General features: G+C 38.3%; 1 protein-coding gene across 2 annotated transcripts in view; it reads right to left on the reverse strand.

The window, feature by feature from the left end:
* HEPH (hephaestin) overlaps window positions 1-22,149 on the reverse strand; it is a 106,905-nt gene that overhangs the window by 83,503 nt on the left and 1,253 nt on the right. For both annotated transcript variants that reach the window (XM_041742279.1, XM_041742280.1), the window contains exons 2-8: window positions 12,781-12,959; window positions 10,927-11,171; window positions 9,016-9,228; window positions 8,154-8,336; window positions 6,856-7,110; window positions 4,438-4,606; window positions 2,808-2,944 (exon numbers count right to left, since the gene is read on the reverse strand). In XM_041742279.1, coding sequence (XP_041598213.1) covers window positions 2,808-2,944; window positions 4,438-4,606; window positions 6,856-7,110; window positions 8,154-8,336; window positions 9,016-9,228; window positions 10,927-11,171; window positions 12,781-12,947 — 1,369 coding nt within the window. In that variant the 5' untranslated portion in view covers window positions 12,948-12,959. The remainder of the gene's footprint in view (window positions 1-2,807; window positions 2,945-4,437; window positions 4,607-6,855; window positions 7,111-8,153; window positions 8,337-9,015; window positions 9,229-10,926; window positions 11,172-12,780; window positions 12,960-22,149) is intronic.

A 22,149-nucleotide genomic window follows, 5' to 3' on the forward strand; every position in this document is an offset into this window, starting at 1 on the left:
GAGAAAATATTTGCAATTCATAGGTTTGATAAGGGATTAATATCCCAAATATATAGAGAACTCATACAACTCAACAACAAAAATTAAACAACACATTTAAAGATGTGCAAATGACTTAAATAGGCATTCCTCCAAAGAATAAACAAATGACCAGTAGGTACATGGAAGGATGTTCAACATCACTAATTATTAAGGAAATGCAAATAAAAAATACAATAAGATACGCCCTCGCCCCTATTAGGATGGCTACTATCAAACAGAAACAAAAAAAAAAAACAGAAAACAATGGGATGCCTGGGTAGCTCAGCAGTTTAGTGCCTGCCTTTGACCCAGGGTGTGGTCCTGGGGTCCCGGGACTGAGTCCCACATCGGGCTCCCTGCATGGAGCCTGCCTCTCCCTCTGCCTATGTCTCTGCCTCTCTCTGTGTATCTCTCAGGAATGAATGAATGAATGAATGAATGAATGAATGACAGAAAACAAGAATTGGCAGGTATGTGGAGAAATTGGAACTGTTCTGCACTTTTGGTGGAAATATAAAATGGGACAGCTACTGTGGTAAACAGTATGATGTTCCTTAGAAAATCAAAATAGAGTTACCCTATCATCCAGAATTTCCACTTCTGTGCATATACTGAAAAGTATCCAAGGCATGTGTCAAAGACATATTGCATGCCTATATTCATAGCAGCATTATTCCCCATAGCTAAAGTGTGGAAGCAACCCATGTGTCCACTGATAGATTCGTGGATAAACAAAATATAATATATGCATAAAATGGAATATTATTGAGCCATGAAAAAGAATGAAGTCTTGTGATTTGCACCAACATAGATGGAGCTAGAGGGTATAATGCAAAATGATATAAGTCAATCAGAGAAAGACAAATACCTTATGATTTCCCTCATATGCAGAATTTAAGAAACAAAACAAAGGAACAAAGGAAAAAGAGGAAGAGAGAGAGAGAGAAACAGACTCTTACCTATAGAGAACTGATGGTTACTAGAGGGGAGGGATTCGGTGGATGGGTAAATAGGTGATGGGGATTAAGGAGTTGCCTTGATGAGTACCGGATGATGTTGAATCAGTATTGTACATCTGAACCTAATATAACACTGTATGTTAACTATATCGGAATTAAAATTTTTAAACTTAATAAAAAAGAAAGGCATGGGAATGAGAGATATCAAGAAAAAAAGAAGGAAATTCTGTGTAGGCTGCAATATGATGAAACGAAAACATTATGCTAAGTGAAATCAGCTGGTCACAGAAAGACAAACATTGAATGATTACTCTTATATGAGATACTTAGAGTAGTCAAAATCATAGAGACAGAAAGCTGAATGGTTTTTTTTTTAATTAATTTTTATTGGTGTTCAATTTACCAACATACAGAAAAACACCCAGTGCTCATCCCATCAAGTGTCCACCTCAGTGCCCGTCACCCATTCCCCTCCAACACCCGCCCTCCTCCCCTTCCACCACCCCTAGTTCGTTTCCCCGAGTTAGGAGTCTTTATGTTCTGTCTCCCTTCCTGATATTTCCCAACATTTCTTTTCCCTTCCTTTATATTCCCTTTCACTATTATTCATATTCCCCAAATGAATGAGAACATACACTGTTTGTCCTTCTCCGATTGACTTATTTCACTCAGCATAATACCCTCCAGTTCCATCCACGTTGAAGCAAATGGTGGGTATTTGTCGTTTCTAATTGCTGAGAAAAGGGAACCCTCTTACACTGTTGGTGGGAATGTGAACTGGTGCAGCTGAATGGTTTTTGCCAGGGGCTAGGATAAAGGAAGGATGATAAGTTATTATTTAATGGGTATAGAGTTTCAGCTTTATAATATGGAGTTATGAAGATGGATGGTGGTGATAGTTACAGAGTATTATGAATGTATTTAATACCACTGAAGTGTACACGTAAAATGATTAAGATGGCAAATTTTATGTTATGTGTATTTTACTCCAATAAAAATATTGAAGAACAGAAAAAACTGATACTCATACTGAACAACAGCTAATGATAGCTTCTTTAATACTCAGTGCCTGTTGTCTTTCCGAAAGTGGTTTCTGCTCTTTATATCTTCCTGTCCAGCAGATGTAAGGCCTATTACCCATATGCAGATCTCCTAGAATCAACTTCACACACTTATCCCCAGAACATGGTCAATTGCATTACTTTCATTACCAAAATTTTCTTCCTAAAATCTAACCTATTTTGTTTCCTGGCTCTACCAAGTGGCTAACCCACACTGAACTTTGCTATATCATTTCAATACTGTGCTTTACACAAATTTGTGCTTCCAGATACTTTATCCAAGATCAGGCTTTAAGCCTTTTACTGAATCCTTCACCGTAGCAAGCATGTCCATGTGTAATATCAATCTGTTCCTGGCCTCATATTACCAAGAACCTAGACAGTCTTACTGCCCTTCAGAAATACATCTTTAGAAGCACTTCTAAAAGTGTGATCTATATAACAGTGCTACCAAAAGATGTTCACTAATAAAAGGTTCAGTAATTAAGCATGATAAATTCTACATACTCTATTCCCGTCTTGGATATTTTTGGTAAACAAAAAGAAATACAAGGCTCTGAGAAGCTCTGTAGCAAAGAATACTATTTGACCATGTTTAACCTAGTGTTTTGCAAACACATTCAGACTCATGACCACTTTTTCACCAAACTGGGACTCAGTTTGAGAGATGCTTGTACCTCTGAGGCACCCCCCAGCCTCCATTTTCTAAGTCCTCCCCAGTTCTCAGGTTCCAGTCAATGAATTTCATAAGTTAAGGATTCCTCACCCAGTATTCCAAGATGCTTATTTTCTTCCAGCTGCACCTTTTCCTGGAATGTCTCATCTTGGAAGGCTTCATATCGGACTTTCCAGTAAGTGCCCCCAATCCGACTGGAGCCCTTCTGGAAGAATTTTTCTGAGCCACTGGCATATAAAAAGGCAAATGTCACATGATTTAATTGTGTATCAAATAGATCCCCATCTCACCCTTGGTCTCATCAAGTTATGGATACTTATATTTAGGAAGAATCTCAGAGATCATTCAGGTTAAATTCCACCCAGTGAAGGTATCTCCTTTGATGACAGCACTAATAAATTAAATACAGCTTCTGCCTGCTTGAGTCTTTCAAAGGTCAGGGGACCTACTTTAAGAGAAAACAATTCCTTTTACTGTTGGATAGTTTTAATGGTTGGAGTTCCTCTATATAGTAGGCTAAAATCTTCTCTTGTAAGTTTCAGACAATGGGACTAGTTATGCCCTCTGACTTACATCTTTGCCCATAGACTTACATCTTTCCTAATCATTCTCAGGTACTTAAGATTCATTCTGACCTTAATCAAAAATATTCTTTATTTTGGGGAACCTGGGTGGCTCAGTCAGTTAAGCAACTGACTTTGGCTCAGGTCATGATCTCAGGGTCCTGGAACTGAGCTCTATGTCAGGCTCCACACTCAGCAGGGAGTTTGATTCTCCTTCTCCCTCTGTCTCTCCTCCTGTTTGTTCTCTCTCTCTCTCTCTCTCTCTTTCTCTCTCTCTCTCAAATAAATAAATAAAATATTTTTAAAAATATACTTCATTTCAAAATGAAAACCCACTAATTTAGCAAGCATAGTTGGAGATTCAAGAAGCTATGCTGAGACTCAAGTTCCTATTTTCTTATGGTTTCTGCAGATTCATTCCATTATTTATTACTAGAAGAGTAAACATGACAGGTGCCCTAGAACTCAAAACTCTCCTAGTCATTTACTAAGTATCTCTTCTGTAAAAGACCTGGAATCATGATAGCCCAGTGAGTCAATATAACTAAAGACCTAGAATCTGAATAGGGAACTAACCTTCTGCCCTATTTTGCCTATACCTGAGATATGAATGAGGCAAGAGAACTTTGAGAAATTCTTCCAAAGGGATAAGAATGGAATGGCTACAAGGTAAGTTGCCCCCACTCTTCTATATTTCTCTGAGTGCTTTTTACACTCTTGCTCAAATGCCTCCTTCAGACTATAGAAGAGAAAGGAAGGGACAATGAGGTAAACAATGAATAAAATAAAGAAGAGTTGGATAAATGTCATTTCAAATGTTCTGGGTTTTTTTGGGGGGGGTTCATTTTCTGAACAAAGATTGGGATCATAGCAGAAGCAATCTCAAACTCTGCTTGGACCCTTTGCTGAGTATGTGACACAACCCAACAAAAAGCTTTGTGGCTTCCCAAGAGTGAGTTCTCCAGGGGACCACAAGAATTTGGCTAACAATTGTGTCATGTAATTTTAGCTAGATAATGATTGTAACCCCCAAGTGAAGTGAGAGATTTCTGAGAGAGAGAGAGAGAGAGAGAGAGAGAGAGAAAGAGAGAGAGAGAGAGAAATAGGTGTTAGCCTGATCCCAGAAGCTGCGGGGGGGGGGGCTCACTGCCTCTTACCTGCCTGGTTCCCTCAAATTCTTCCCAGTACTTCCATCATGCCCCATCGGGCCATAGTCCCATAGAATCTCATGGGCCTCAATGAAGTACTGCCGAACTTTGCCTGTGAGTTGGTTCATAGGAGGGGTCATAGAGCAAGACTTGACTTTGTAGAGTGCTTGCATGCCATCTAGAGGAAGAACATCATAGCTGACTTCATTCCACTCAACAGGTCTTGTAGGCAGATGACCCACCTTCCTCCCTTCTAATGTTTTTCCCTCCCACCTTTCACCAGGCCACTTTCTCTCACTCCTCAAGAACCTGGCTGGAAGAAAGGGATCCTATGTGAGAATTCAAGTACCTTCACCTGTTAACCGCAACTGAATCATTTACTAGATCCTCATCCCTGCTTCTGCAAAAGGCTTACATTATAGCAACATCACAGAGTTTGAAGTCAGAATACTTGAGTTCCTGTCTAATCCTTATCACTTTCTGTAGGGCTTTTTGGCCAGTCACTTCCTAGATCTGAACTGTAACCCCTGTTTTGTAAATGAGAATAGGGGTATCTAACACACTGGGCTGGTGGGAGCATCACATTTTTAATAAGAAGAGTAAGCACTGGGTGTTATACTATATGTTGGCAAATCGAACTCCGATAAAAAAAATATACAAAAATTAAAAGAGTAAGAGAAAAAGGAGGAGCAAGTTATGTGTAATGTGGGAAGATTCCAAAATAATGGGGATCCCTGGGTGGCGCAGCAGTTTGGCGCTTGTCTTTGGCCCAGGGCGCGATCCTGGAGACCCGGGATCGAATCCCACATCGGGCTCCCGGTGCATGGAGCCTGCTTCTCCCTCTGCCTGTGTCTCTGCCTCTCTCTCTCTCTCTCTGTGACTATCATAAATAAAAAAAAAAGAAAAAAAAAGATTCCAAAATAATGGAACATCTATATGTGGAGATGAAGCTTCAGACTTGGGAAGGTCCAGAAAATTTAAATTCTAAATAGTATCTCCAAATGTGGAAGAATTTACACTGAGGCATAGTAATAATGGATGATACTGCTTTATATTTGCTTGACAACTTATAGAGCTCATTCAGGTATACTATCACATTTGAGTCTCACATCATCCCAAGGAAATTTGAAATTTGTAAATTAGAAATTTGAAGTAAGAAAAAGGGGGAGAAATAATATTAATTTTAATATGTATTATATCCAAGCTCTGTGCCAAGTGCTTTAAATATGTTACATCCTTCAATCTTCATAACCACCATGTGAAACAGACTTTTAATGTCCCCTTTGCACATGAAAAAACTAAAGATCAGAGAGGTTAAGTAACTTCCTCAAGATTGCACAGCTAGTCAGGGGTGAAGATAAGACTTAATCTATCTTTTAACTATAAATTTGAATGTTCGTTTTATTCTTTCAGAGAAGTTATATGAATTATCAAAGTTAAATAATTGGTAGAACCAAAATTTGAATTCAGGCTTATCTGGTTGGCCCTAATGCCCATACTTATTTCATTCTTATGCTGCATCCATAACTTCCATCCATATTCATTCGTACTCTCTTATTCAGGTAACTTTGGGACCAAGGGCAGGCCCTGGATGATGGAACATGGGTAAGTGGCCTCTATTGGTCAAACCTATCACCACAGACTCATTATCCTATTAGTCTATAACTCAAATATACTTTCATATACTCATAATACTTTCCTGACATCTACCTAATTTATCATATATCAAATAATTCTAGAAAGTTAAGAGCTGACAAGGACCTTAGAGACTATTTAGATTAAACCCCTCAATTTATGGATGTGGCAAATTAGGTCTATACATGGGAAGGGACTTTTTCAAAGCCCTATTTTTTCACAGAGCTGAGACAATAACTCAAATCTTCTAATCACTTGTCTAGTACTCTCTTCATTGCCTCATATATTCCTCCTCTCTTCTGCTGCTCCTCAATATACTATGCTATTACTGCAATAATTTTCCCTCTAAAAACCAAAATTTCTACCTTAGTTACTATTGGGTCCCAACTGGAGTGTCACTACTTGCCCACAATACTCTATGATCTCCCAAATAAGCTTTATACTTTAATATCTCCTTTACGTCCTGTTAAATAAGCTGCAAATACCTCCAGGTCTTAATTCCTTAGAATTTGGAGCAAAGAAGGACAACTTAAAAGTCTGCTTATCCATCTCTATAACATCTTATGTTAGAGATGGGGAAGATAAAACCCAGGGAGATGTCCCTGAGGTCACCCTGAAAATTAACAGCTCAGCTGGGAAAAATCTGGCTAGGTCCCAGAATTCCAAACTAGTATTTGATACCTTATACCTAGGTGTCTCATCTGAAAGACATATCTTACGGCTCCAGGCTCCTGATGATCATTAATGTCATCTCCCTTCTCTACCTTAAGGGTCAAAGATGTTGGATCTCACCTCGAAAGTGACTATTCACTTGACAGCTAATCAACCAGGTGCCAGGTTCCCGGGGCACCATCTCAGCTGTCACAAAAGTGGCTGGAAAGATGTGAGCCACATCAGTGCGGTGGCCCCGGATAGTTAGGATTTGTCCATGGAAGAAAGCTGTGTGGACATCTACTTCATTGCCCATGCCAAACAAGTGCCAGGCCACACGCTTCTGTGCACACATGCTTAGATCTGGTAAGTTCCCAAACACAAAGCCATTGATTGCTGCAAAAGAAAATCCAAAGAAAATATCAGAATTAGAAAAGTAAAGTGTGATGAGAGAAGATTTGCCATCTGACAATATTAATAGGTGACATTTAGATGAATTTTTTAAAAGCACACTGTGCTGATCATATACCTTATTTTATTTAAGATGCCATAAACAGCCCTGGAAAATAAGCAGATGTCATTTATCTCAAGCAAACAATGAGAAGACCAAGGCTCAGAGAAGTGAAGTTACTTCTCTCCTAAGCTCACAGAGCTGTTAAGTAGAAGAATCAAGATTCCAACCCAGTAATCTGAGGAAGCTTTCTAATGAATGGGGTCTATTTTGCAAGCAATTCTTTACTTCCAGGCCAAGTTCCTTCTGAAATTTCCACAGGACAATTTTCAAGTTAGCTAATTACCATGGTTATCAAAGGTAATTGGTGTAAAACCTAAGAGAAATTTTAACTGTCCAAGCCATCCCTACATCTTCCCTCTGAGTTTCCACATTCCCTTGGAACTGCCTGGCTTTGAGACCATCTCTACACCAAAGGGCATTAAATCCTTTTCTTAATTAAGCAAAAATAAAATTTACTTGATTTTATTACTGAAATCAGTTATCTGCTCATGCCTCAGGGCTTTTATGTCCTTAGTTTTTTTTTAATTTAATTAAGATGATCAACTTCCTTATAGCCAACCATTTTTCCTCACAAAGTGGGTAGTTTTCCCATCCTTTTTAGGACAAAGAAATGTTGACTAAATATATCAGTGGGCAATCCTCACCCTGAGAGACACCATAAAGTATGTGGCTTTAGAATCAATAACTTAGACTATTACACATTAGGAGGCAAAGTACCTAATGGCAAGAGCACAGCCTGTGCGGTTTATCTGTTATGTAATCCGGAAGCCTCATTTCCCTCATAGGTAAAACAGAGAAAAGGTATCTACTACTCTTAGTTCTTCTGAGATACATGAAATTACTCACCAAATGCTAAGCCCAATGGAAACCCTTCATCACTCTTTACTGTCATGGTGTGACATATAAGTCAGCTCCCCCAGCTTACCATGCATCCTATTGCTTTCCTGAAAGGCCTCATCTTCTTTGTCTACCGAGGTAGGATCTGAGCAGTAAGTGGCAATGTTCTCATCAATATGCCAGCTAAGGTTCTCATCTACCACACTGAAGAACAGGAAGAAATCATTATCCACATCCTTCCGCTGAGGAGGGGAATTCCCATCCAGCGTTCCTAGAGTAAATAAGAAAGGTGCCCTTGAGAGCCTTCTCTCCTTAACAACAGTAACCTGCAAGGTGTACTCATAAAAAATAAATAGGAAGAGAGGATTCCTTAAGAGTCTGTTGGCAACAGCAAAGAAAATAAGGCCTTATGCTCCTAATTTCTATTTCCAAATGTTTATTTCCCCAGTTAAACCCAATTCAGTTGAGCCTAGGACTAGAAGATTGGACATACGGGATCTAGAATAATTCCCTCCCCCCATCTTTGCTTGTGTCATCAACCCAGAGCTTTAATGGGACCACACTCTTGTAACACCCAGGTCTTCCAGGTCTGACAATACTTAAACATACCATATTTCCAACAAAGTCCCCAATTCTCCCCAAATCCTGATGGGTACACTTTTGATCCTAACCACACTTAAACTCCAATTATATACCTTATTTTTATGTGATTTGACTCCCATCATTATTAATTCAAGATTTTAAAATAAGAAAGTATTAAAGTTTTAAAAGATAATGAAATAAAAAAATAGTGGAAAAAAGTTTAGCAGGGTTTATTCCTCCTAATAAACAAGGGAGCTGAATGAACACCTCTTCAGGTTGTTGCTTAATATGTAGGTGATTCAATTATATCACTTTTTCCTGTAGATATCCCACCCTGCATCTCAATAGCTCACTCATTGGGCCTGTACCTCTTTTACAAGTGATAAGGGGTCCAATGAGGCCAGTCGCAATGTCTCGTGGAGCATCTACATGAGAATGGTAGATCCAGGTGAGGCATGCTGGGTCAGCATCAGTGGGTGCATGGCCTTCTGGAATGGTCCAGTTGTAAATGTGGCTGCCTCCCGGGGGAACAGAGTCATCAGCTTTTAGTTGACCAGAGGAGCCATCTGGGTATAGGGAGCCTAGAAAGTGAAATTGCACATGCTCAGTCTGAGTTAGTGAGAGGGAGTCTGGCAGACAGAGAAGCCAAGAGGAGGCTGACATGCGGCATAGTGTTCCTCACAATCTGAAGACAATGCAGTCAGGTAATATCCAGCCAAAGAACCCCAGACTCACATCAATAATGGGTGGAGAGGTGACAGCCATTGGAGGAGCTGTGGCCATGGAAAATGCGTCAATAGCCCAATCTAATAGTATGCTAGTACAAAACCAGTGGCATAGAAGTGAGAAAGAAAACAGAATTCCCCCCTTCAAGCACTAACTTTGGAAAACAGAAAGCAGACAATTATAGAATTCCAATCTAAAGCCAACTTAGTTCCTCTGAACAGTAAAAATACAACTACCCTGTGATTCAGTAATCATATCCCTGGGTATCTATGCCAAAGAATACAAAAATACTAATTCAAAAGATACATACAATCCTATGTTATAGCAACATTATTTACAATAGCCAAATTATGGAAGCAGTCCAAATGTCCATTCCTTGATGAATGGATAAGGAGATGTGATCCATCAATGAATGGATACTTGGGCTGCTTCCATTATATATGTGTGTGTGTACATTACTATTATGTACACACACATATATGTTTATAATAATGTATATATATACATATGTATATAAAATGTGTATAATAATGTATATGTATGTGTGTATATATATATATATATACACACACATTATTCAGCCATAAAAAAAGAATTAAATCTTGCCATTTGCAATGACATGAGTGGAGCTACAGAGTACTATGCTAAGCAAACTAAGTCAGTCAGAGAAAGACAAATACCATATAATTTCACTCACATATAGAATTTAAGAAATAAAACAAATGAGCAAAGGGAGAAAAAGTGACAAACAAGAAACAGACTCTTAGCTATAGAGAACAAACTGATGGTTACCAGAGGGCGGGTGGGTAGGAAGATGAGTGAAATAAGTGGTGAAGATTAAGGAGGGCACTTATGATGAGCACCGTGTGAGGTATGGAATTGTTGAATCACTATATTGTATATCTGAAACTAATATAACATTGTATGTTAACTATATTAGAATTAAAATTGAAAAAAATGAAACCAACTTAATGATCAATTGGTCCATGTATCCATTTTATGGAGGAGAAAACTGAGGAAAAAATAACTTTTCCAGGGCTATACAGGGAATTAGTGGCCCAGTCAAAACCTGGATTCCCTTTCTAATCCTGTCACTCACTGTTGTGTCATTATTATAGGCCATTGGATGGGAGATACAAATTAGTAAACTGAATTTCCTCTTAAGGAAAGAAATGGAGTGTCAGAAGACTGTGACACTAGAATAATATTTCCTTACATTCATAGCACACTCTTCTCTTTCCAAAGCACAATCGAATATTTTATGGAAATGTCATTCAAGTAATTCTTTGTGATAAAAGGCAGATTAAATCTCCATATACCTATTGAAGAATATGAAGCCCAGAGAGGGGGAAGTGGCTTGCCCAAAGTCACAGTGGATGAATAGCAGAAGTGATAACATTAGTTACCCGTTTTTCTGGGAGTGCCCCTGCCACCTCAGATCAATAAGGAGAAAAAAAAGACTATTCTCATTCCCAGCTCCTCTCTCTCAAATTATAGTAAAAGAAATGTAATATTTGTTGCGGACAGGAGGAAAAAAGCCTGATCTGATTTACCTTCTGAGTCCTTTTCATAGAAAACACCATGGGGATGGATGGTATAGGGACGAGTGGCAAAATTCTTCAGGTGGATAAGGATGACATCTCCCACCTCAGCCTGCAACACTGGCCCCAAGAAGCCCAACCAAGCAGGCTGGACCATTTCATCCATGTATGAGCCATCTCTGTATTCCTTGTAAATGGTCTTCTTGTAGTTGCTCCCTATCCGGTTCTTGTCAGATTTTAGGAAGCTGGAAGCTACTCTAGGAAGGAAGAAAAGAAAGACTGACAATTTTCTCACAGTCTTCAAACCTTTGGAGAGCTATTTTTCTAGAAGCTGACAAAAAATATATATTTTTGTTTAGGGCAGAACAAAGGAAAATGAAATTGTACTGATCAAAACACAAAAGTTTAGAAGCTGTTAGAAAATGAGAAGAATTAAATTAAGGCATATAAAATTGCTGATATTTGACCACTTTTCACCTACAAAAAAGACAATTTTACACAGTTCAACCTAATATATAGTAATGGGGAGACAACCAAATATGGACTGACTCTTTTTAAGTGATCAACTTCCAACCCATATAGCCTGACCTTGTATCATCTTGCTATATATGAGAGATCTTATAGCATAGTGGTTGAGATCACCAGTTCTGGAGCCAGGCAGACTTGATTAAATGCCCATATTGTCACTTCCAAATCTGTGGGACTTGAAGCAAGTTACTTAACTTCTTTATGCACAATTTCCCCATCTGCAAAATGGACATAATCATGGTACTAAGTTCAGATAATTGATACTGGTGATTTAAAAAAATTAAAATACATAAGGAGCTTAGGACAGTGCATGGAAAATAGTAAAAGCTTAAAAATGTTAACTATTATTTCAAAGTATTAGAGATGGAAGATAATTAAGTTATTCCTCAAGGACACCTTTAATAAAAAGACTCTGTTACTCCAAAATAGATGGATAGGAAGGTAATTTGTCAATAAAAGATAGCTGCTTTCCTACTCTAATTCTTCCTAGAGAGCTCTGAGATACTATAGTCAACTTTGGAAAATTCCGAGGCTTTAGAGACCAAAGTAATTCAATATCTCAAAAGATCCTTTAATACATTATTTTTGTTTTCAACAGACATTTGTGGAGCACCAGGAAGGCTCTAAGATTAAGAAAGGTTGAACTTATGGAATCTGTGAAAGGCAGAATGGTGAGGACAGTACCAGCTTATCAACATTACCCAGGTTTAAATTCCAGCTTTTCCATTTACTAGCTGTAGGACTTGGGCAGGTCATTTGATCTCCCTGAATCTGTTTTCTCATCTATAAGATGAGGATATCATACTCACCTCCTAGAGCTTTTGTGAGAATTAGGCAAGCCAAAATATACAAATTTCTAATATGGTGACTGTCACGGAGAGAATATTATGTAAGTGGTGACTATTACTGTTACTTCCTTGATTCTGAGGCTTACCATATTTTTTCACATTTTCACATATCCAAAATCAATGTAGTTCCACTCAACTATGAGAGCATGGTTCCATCACACACATCTTATAAATACTGTATATATTTCACATTTTTTTCTTTTTTGAAATCATTGTAGATAACATTTTAGAATCAAGATAATATGGAATTACCTTTAGGACTCTGAAGATGCTAAGGCACCTCAGTTGGAAAAGTAGACTCCAGGAAAAGTTGCTGTCTCCTGAGTTGACTATCCCTCTTACCAGCAAGTGTTCCATTGGATAAATGGCCATGGAGATCAAGAGCTGGCTGCTAACACATGCTGAGAAAAGGTCTTTAAAAGGCTACCCTCTGACCTCAAGAGTGCCCCCCTCCAACTCCGGTTATAGTTCTACAAATGATTAAACATACGTGTCATTGTCCAGAGGCTTGTCCATGATGACATTTCTTCCCTTGGGAGCATAGTTCCACTGCACATCCTGGATGCCCAAGTAGTAGACTCGAGTGGCCCCGTCTGTCCATTGGGGCCACAAAGGTTGCATCAACAAAAGAGCCCAGAAGAGGTGGCCTGGTTCCATGGCCCAATTACCCTGGGAAACAGGGAAATGAATAGCTGCTGATATGAAAGAAAGAAAACAAAAGGGCTTTGCATATGTCTGGAAAACTAAAGAAGCAAGAGCCAAACCAAGTGCTTGAGAAAGAAAAAAACAATTAGCCCAGAATCTCTCTCTTACCTGACCCCTTTCAGTTCAAGAAACATTCAATTATCTGTACATTGGACTTTGGAGAGCAATGTTAAAAAATCACTTATAATTATGCATCATTTCTTTCAGATTAGAAGTGTGGATATAGTTCCTTCAGCATTGTAAAAGTGAGAATGTATTCTGGGAGCACTTGGGTGGTTCAGTCAGTTAAGTGTCTGCCTTCAACTCAGATCATGATCCCAGGGTCCTGGGATAAAGCCCCCGGTTGAGCTCCCTGCTCATCAGGGTAGTCTGCTTCTGCCTCTGCCTCTGCTCCTGCTCATAATTGCTCTCTCTCTCTCTCTCTCTCTCTCTCTCTCTCTCTCAAATAAATAAATGAATAAAATATTTTCCTTTTAAAGAAATTGAGGAAGACACAAAGAGATGGAAAAATATTCCATGCTCATGGATTGGCAGAATTAATATTGTAAAAATGTCAATGTTACCCAGGGCAATTTATACGTTTAATGCAATCCCTATCAAAATACCATGGACTTTCTTCAGAGAGTTAGAACAAATTATTTTAAGATTTGTGTGGAATCAGAAAAGACCCCGACTAGCCAGGGGAATTTTAAAAAAGAAAACCATATCTGGGGGCATCACAATGCCAGATTTCAGGTTGTACTACAAAGCTGTGGTCATCAAGACAGTGTGGTACTGGCACAAAAACAGACACACAGATCAATGGAACAGAATAGAGAACCCAGAAGTGGACCCTGAAATGTACGGTCATCTAATATTCGATAAAGGAGGAAAGACTATCCATTGGAAGAAAGACAGTCTCTTCAATAAATGGTGCTGGGAAAATTGGACATCCACATGCAGAAGAATGAAACTGGACCACTCTCTTTCACCATACACAAAGATAAACTCAAAATGGATGAAAGATCTAAATGTGAGACAAGATTCCATCAAAATCCTAGAGGAGAACACAGGCAACACCCTTTTTGAAGTTGGCCACAGTAACTTCTTGCAAGATACATCCACAAAGGCAAAAGAAACAAAAGCAAAAATGAACTATTGGGACTTCATCAAGATAAGAAGCCTTTGCACAGCAAAGGATACAGTCAACAAAACTCAAAGACAACCTACAGAATGGGAGAAGATATTTGCAAATGACATATCAGATAAAGGGCTAGTTTCCAAAATCTATAAAGAACTTATTAAACTCAACACCAAAGAAACAAACAATCCAATCATGAAATGGGCAAAAGACATGAAGAGAAATCTCACAGAGGAAGACATGGACATGGCCAACATGCACATGAGAAAATGCTCTGCATCACTTGCCATCAGGGAAATACAAATCAAAACCACAATGAGATACCACCTCACACCAGTGAGAATGGGGAAAATTAACAAGGCAGGAAACCACAAATGTTGGAGAGGATGCGGAGAAAAGGGAACCCTCTTACACTGTTGGTGGGAATGTGAACTGGTGCAGCCACTCTGGAAAACTGTGTGGAGGTTCCTCAAAGAGTTAAAAATAGACCTGCCCTACGACCCGGCAATTGCACTGTTGGGGATTTACCCCAAAGATTCAGATGCAATGAAACGTCGGGACACCTGCACCCCGATGTTTCTATCAGCAATGGCCACAATAGCCAAACTGTGGAAGGAGCCTCGGTGTCCATCGAAAGATGAATGGATAAAGAAGATGTGGTTTATGTATACAATGGAATATTACTCAGCAATTAGAAACGACAAATACCCACCATTTGCTTCAACGTGGATGGAACTGGAGGGTATTATGCTGAGTGAAATAAGTCAATCGGAGAGGGACAAACAGTGTATGTTCTCATTCATTTGGGGAATATGAATAATGTTGAAAGGGAATATAAAGGAAGGGAGAAGAAATGTTGGGAAATATCAGGAAGGGAGACAGAACATAAAGACTCCTAACTCAGGGAAATGAACTAGGGGTGGTGGAAGGGGAGGAGGGCATGTGTTGGAGGGGAATGGGTGACGGGCACTGAGGTGGACACTTGAAGGGGTGAGCACTGGGTGTTTTTCTATATGTTGGTAAATTGAACACCAATAAAAATTAATTAAAAAAAATAAAAAAAAATAAAGGAAGAATGTACTCTGACCCAAGAATCAGGAAACAGGTACCAGAAACCTGATAAGGCCACTGACTCACTCGGTACCTAAATCAAGTCACCAACTCTTCCAGTGCCTCTTTTTCCTTTGTTGTTACTTTCCATGCTCTATGAATTAAAAACAAATGAGAGCTCACCGAAACATATTTATCAGACTGTTCATAGACCTAAAACGGAAATAGCCAAAATGTTCATGAACACTAGGATGAATGACTAAAATGTATTTTATTCATACAATGGAATGCTATATATCAATGATGATGAACAAAGTACAACTACAAATAAACATATATATATGTCTCTCACAAATGTAATATTGCAGAAAGAAACATACAAAAGAATACATACTGTATGATTTCATTTGTGTAGAGGACAAAATCAGGCAAAACTAATCTATGCTATTAGAAGCCAGGATAGTGTTTGCCCTTTAGGAAGGGATTAGTGACCGAGAAAAGAAGAGGATAAAGGCTTTTAGGTAATGTTATGTTTCTTGATCTACATACTGGTTACATGGTGTATGCAGTTTGTGGAATGTATTGGGCTATGAACTTAGCATTTGTGCAATTTTCTTCATGTGTTTTATGCTTCAAAAAATGAATAATGAAACAAAAAAAGTGAGAATATGTGAGGGAAATATTAACTTCTCAGAAGAAATATTCTCTGCCGGCTCTCTGCTATGCACAAACTCATTTTATTAGGCCAATCCTGAGTCAGAGTCAGAATTAAATCTCTAGCCTCTCACTCCAGTACATCAGCCAAAAGGTTAGATCTGTTGGGGATGGGATGAAGTATTCAGTCAATCATACACAGAGTCAAACCCAGAAACATGGACTATTATATAAATACACATATACATAAGTGCATGTAGTCTTATCTAAAAGCAGACATAAGTTCATGTAGTCTTATTTAAAAGCAGAAATGCACACACCTGCATCCACACATAAAAACACACTGTCACACAGAGCCTTATTACTTTAGTCATCATCACTGTAATGATAAATCAATATTACTGTGTGTGCATGTGTATTCTATGTGTTTTATATAGATTAAATCATTTAATCCTCATAACCACACTATGAAACATTGGCCATTATTATCCCTATATTACAGAAGAAGAAACTACAGAGCAGAAGTGTAAAGTAATTTTTCTAAGGTGACCACATTAACAATCAGTAGAATTGGGTTGTTGCCCAGAAGGTATAACTTCAATGTCTATGTTCTTGATCACACTACTACGCCACCTTCCACAAAATAAACTTGCACACTCACGTACATATATACACAGAGAACATGCATATGCATAACCTTAGCTATATCTGGGAAATCCACATACACTCTGAAACATGCAATCACATGTAGTTATAATCACTTCTAGAAACAGACATACATACTTATATAGGAAGAGATACACCAAATTGATATTATCCATGATGGTGATAATAATTATGGAAGCTACCATTCATTGATAGATCACTATATACCAAATACCATGTTCAGTGATTTATACAACTTATTTCACTAAATACCAGTCCTAAACACATGAGATAAGAGACTATTAATCAAAAATAGAAAGTCAAAGATATGCATAGACTCACATATGGATAAGAAATTCCCGGATATTTATCCTGGCTAGGTCTAGATATTTACCTTGGTGAATAAATAGACTTCCCTACAAAGCCTCAGGCCTTTCTACACACTCAGCAGTGGCCCAAGTACTAATCCCCTGTCTCCAGATGACATTTGGTGGAAAGCCCTTGGTATAGAGGAGGACCCGTTCCAGGGTTTTTCTTTCCAAACCTGGATCTCCAATTGACCAGATGTGCAGCCTTGGGTAATACTTAACCACTCTAAACTTGTTTTCTTACTTATAAAATACATATAATAATGTCAATCTTGGAGAAGTAAATTAGAAAACTTACATGAAAGGATCCCAGTACAATTAGTGTTTAGAACATAACAGAAAATAACTGTTGATTTCCTTCTCCTTCTCCGACCTGGCTAGAGTTTATTTATCTTTACTGTCTCCCCGCATTGTATGTTCTATATTTCTACTCTAAGAGCTAACTTAAATCCTAACTGCCTCAGAAAAGTCCTTGTAGGTTCTCCATACCAGTATCCTCTGAAAGACTATAACACCCAATTACATTAAGTCAGATTTTGTATTTTTGTTACCTTTTTGTGAGCTGTCTTATGAACTGTCTTTATTTCCCAGATTGGACTATAAACTCTTTGAAGTTGTATGTCTTAACAGTCTCTGTGTATCTAATGCCAAAAATGGTTATGGGGGCTCTGTAGGTATATCATAAACAGCTACTGCTTGGAATGCCATAAAGTGACATAAACATACATTTTCTCACCATTTGACTCTGGTTCAAGTTTGTCACTGATTCAAAGAGTGACTTTAGGCATTCACTTTAGTGAGCCTGAGTTTCCCTACCTATAAAATAATAGAGCTGCCCTATAGAGTTCTTACTTTTGGGGGGTTATGAATGTTTGAGAATATAATGAAATTCAAGAATGCAGAACTACAAAAAATGTTTTATATAAAGAGCTCTCAAAGAATCCATTTAAGTTTCAAAACCTGTCAATATTCACATTCAATGATGAAACACAGGTGCATTTATTTACATGCATCTCCATAGAGTCCCACATAAAGTAACACAAATGCCTTGGAACCCTCGACAGGAAAGGGATGTCCTTGATTCAATAGAAGTCTGGATATAACATAAACCTTGTTTAAGCTTCCCTTTCAGAAAGATGCCAGAAAAGTCATTGTGCCTTAAACTCACTTAATTAGAGAAAAATCTGTCCCAGGTAAGAGTTTCGTTATTAGAGAAGCTCATAATAAATGTGAAAATATTGTATAAATAAACCAGTATGGACCTTTAGCATACAATGAACAAGCATTCAAAAGCGGTGAGTAATGACCAGAAGAGCTAGACAATAAAACCTGGGAAAAAATACTACCTAGCATTTTCCTAGTACTTCCCACTATACAGTATGATTCTGCCATCTTTTTAATTCTTAAACCTTTGGGACATAAGGATTGTCTTCTCCTTTTTGCATCCAGGGCACAGGGTTTGAAATCAGACTACCTAAACCAGTCCTGGCCCCACTATTCTTGTGTGACTTGATAAACTGCTTCATTTCTCTAGACATAGTGTTTTCATCTTTGAAATCAAATTAATACTATTAGCTATATTTCATAGTAGTTTTGAGGATTATATGAATATAAATCTATAAGTGCATAGGACACAAATAAGTGCCCAAGTGCCCGAGTGAGCGATCAAAAAGTATTAGTGGCTATTATTATAACAGATGGGAAAAAGATTTAGAAATGAAACTTGTCAGGAATACAAAGCTTTAACATTTTATAGATAGCCACATGTACACACTCACAAGTTCCTATATACAGTAACGCATACTAAGCATACAGGTACATGTATATAGCTGAGTTTAGTCTCTTTGGAAGCAACATGATATAATGAAAAAAATCATAACTTTTAAGTCAGATAAACTTAGGTTTGAGCACTGTTTTCAGTTGTATTTTAATGAGATAGCATTGAGGATTTAATACCCCCCTGATAAATATTAGTTTTCGTTGTTTCTAATTACTGACTTCCTCTTTTTCTTCCTAAACCTGAATCTGTTGTTGCTATTATTGTTGTTATCGTCATTTTTTATTTGATTTTACAATACACTATAAGAACAGAAGAAAAGGAAAGCCCATAAAATTCCTTAAGGATCACTTGGGTATTTAATGGTAAAACTGAAAATTTTCAGACCATAGGAAAAAATGGGTTCTAGTTCTGGAATCATCATGTATTAGTTGCATGTCATTGAGCAAGTCAGCTAATAGCCTGAGCTATACATGGAGATGATCTCTTAAATGGTGTAATCTCTGCTTTGGGTCTCTCATTAGTTTGCTATGAAAATTTGATGAGCTAAAGGATGTAAATCCTTATGTAAACTTTTCATTTGGGCAGGGCTATTTTCTTTCAGCTGAGTCTATAGGAGGAATTCTTAAAAGGCAGACTGAAATGGGAAAGATAAAAAATAATAAAATAAACAAAGTAGGTAAGGTAAGCAAGAGTCCTAGAGGAACGTAAAAAAAAAAAGGAAGAAAAGAAAAAAAAAAGAAAAAGAAAAGAAAGGCAGAATGAAAAGGTGCCCAAAGGAGGAGAGGAGGAGATAGAGATAGAGAGGGAGAGATGGAGATGAGAAAGGGAGAAAGAAAGGGTGAATGAATTTATGGGCTACTTTAAATTAGACATAGTTTAATTATACTTGAAAATAACCTTAGCAAGGTCAGTTAGCAGCCAGTCAAGCCTCTCCTTCCTTTACCTCATCTTCCTCTCATCAAAATGTCACTTTAGCCTGGCCTCCATTACCCATAACAATTTGCATTTGCTGTTTTCCCTAGAATTTGCAAGTTGTTCCTTTAATGCAACAATGCTCTTTTCTCTCCTTCCATCTCTCTTTCTGCATTGAGCTACACTGGGCTGGACAGGCTCATTCTAGACAAAAGATCCCTCAACTGAACATAAGAATGCTGAGCTAATCTTGGGATCCAGTATCTAATTCTGGCAGCCTTTCTAATAGAACTCTTCATCAAGATTGACCTTTTGGTTCTCTGCTTTCTTAATGACTTTATGCTCTGTGACTCAAAACAAAATAAGGAGGAAAGAGAGAGAGAGAGAGAGAGAGAGAGAGAGAGAGAGAGAGAGAGAGAGAATAGCAAACCATGATATAGACTCTTAACTATAGAGAACAAATTAGTGGTTACCAGAGGCGGGGTGGGTGCATGGATGAATTAAATGGATGATAGGGATTAAGGAGTGCATTTGTGATGAGCACCAGGTGTTGTATGGAAGTGTTGAATCATTATATTGTAAACCTGAAACTAATATAATGTATGTTAACTAACTGGAATTTAAATAAAAACTTTAGAAAATAGATTCCATATAGGGATTTTCTCACCGTCAGTAGGTATAAGCCTTTCTTTTCTGGGAGGGAAAATGGAGAGTGTTAAAAGCCCCAAAGGGTTCTAGATAGTACAAGTACAATTTATATTATTATTTAATCATTATTACTGTGTCTTAGCATGCCAGAGATGAGAAAATTGAGGCCCAGAGGGGAAGGGGCTCACCTGAGGTCCTGAGAGCTAGTACTAGAACCTAAGATTCCTGATCTCTTGGCTTGGCAATAATGTTCAGCATAACACCACCATGCCATTCCTGAGACAATATGATTCCACTATATATTGGTATTTGTAGTAATAAGAATGCTTTATTTCCTCATACCCCAATTGTGGTATCAATGAAAGCAACTGCTTTCAGATTAGAATACCTGGACTTAAATCCTTCTTCTTGCCTGTAATAGCTATGTGATCTTTCAGTAAATCACTTTTACCTACGTGAGCCTCAGTTTTCTCATCTAAAAATGCAAATATTTATCTCACAGGATTGTTTGAAGTTCAAACAAAATGACAGATTTGAGCCCATAGCAAAGATCTTGGAATACAATAGATGCTTAGTGTAAAGATCAAAAGTGTTATAGATTCATACATCCATAAAGACTTTCAGAAATCATCTTTTTTCAACTCCTTGATGTGACATATAGAAAACTGAGGCAGAGAGGTAAAAGGATTTGCTCAAAGTCAATCAGCCAGTTACTGGCAAAGCCAGAATATGAACCCATGTTTTCTAAAATATATCTGCTATTTAGACATTAAGCATGATAAATAATTTAGATTCTAAGCTGATAGTTTGGTTCAGCTATCATTTATTGGCTTATTCTATGCCAGTTTGGATCTTAAAACATGAAACCAAGTAGTTGTTTCTAAGTGTTTGAGGTTCTCTTTTATGTAGTCCTCAGATCCATAATCTCAATAAATTCTTCAATTTGTGAGGCAGAAAATGAGCACATTATTTCAATAAGAAAATTAACTACTGTACACAACTCCATGAGTATCTGAAGCAGTTAAACCAGTGTGGTCCTGGGCATTTTGGTGAGAGGAATGAAAGGAGCCTATTGTTCTGTTCACTTTAACTTCCCTGCACACCCAGCCAAGCTTCCTCCACCCTCTCTGACACTTTCCCAGTGGCCTAGGACTCCCCTAAGCCCAGCCAAATACAGGTTTTCTTTTCAAAGAAATGAAAGCAAAGTAGGGCTTGGAAAGCAAGGTTAACTTTGCTAGAATAAACACTTCCTATTTATGTCAGCAGCCTAGTGATGCTGATCTGCAGACCACAGCATGAGTCAGCCAACCCTGCTCAGTCAGTATCCTGAGTTGCAGAGTCTTTCTCATAAAGCCCAACGTTCTAATCTGATTGGTGTTACTGCAGTGGAGTGAATAGAAGAGGGTGGTACTGGGTGCCTTTTTTTTCCCCCAAACCAAACTATTGGAATACCTTGTTTGGCCTGGTTTGGTACAAAACCTGGGATGGTTCTTTTACCATATCCAGGTATTTTTCAAATCCCTGTTACGATCTCAGGAGGAATTACAGGGGGGTGGGCTACATTTTTGCTTATCAAAGCTTGATAGTTGGTCTTTGCTGAAAGGGGAAGGAGAATGTACTGCCAGTGTGGTCAGCCAAAGCTCACAGACAGATTCCAGCAGCTCTGTTTAAGAAATGGGGCCCTTTGCAAGAGTTATTAGATGTGGGAAGGGCCCTCACCCCCATCAAATTTTTTTCCTTTTGCTGTGAAGCACAGTTATCAGTCCTTCCTGTTATTCTAAGGCCATGGTTTCTTGGTAATAGAGAAGGATGAAACTGGCAATAAAATGAAGAGCTTTCAGGCAGCCAGCATGGCTCAGTGGTTTAGTGCCACCTTCAGCACAGGGCGTGATCCTGGAGACCCCAGGATCAAGTCCCATGTCGGGCTTCCCTGCATGGAGCCTGCTTCTCCCTCTGCCTGTGTTTCTGCCTCTCTCT

Source organism: Vulpes lagopus, chromosome X (assembly GCF_018345385.1).
Source record: "Vulpes lagopus strain Blue_001 chromosome X, ASM1834538v1, whole genome shotgun sequence".
In the NCBI taxonomy this organism is placed as follows: Eukaryota; Metazoa; Chordata; class Mammalia; order Carnivora; family Canidae; genus Vulpes; species Vulpes lagopus.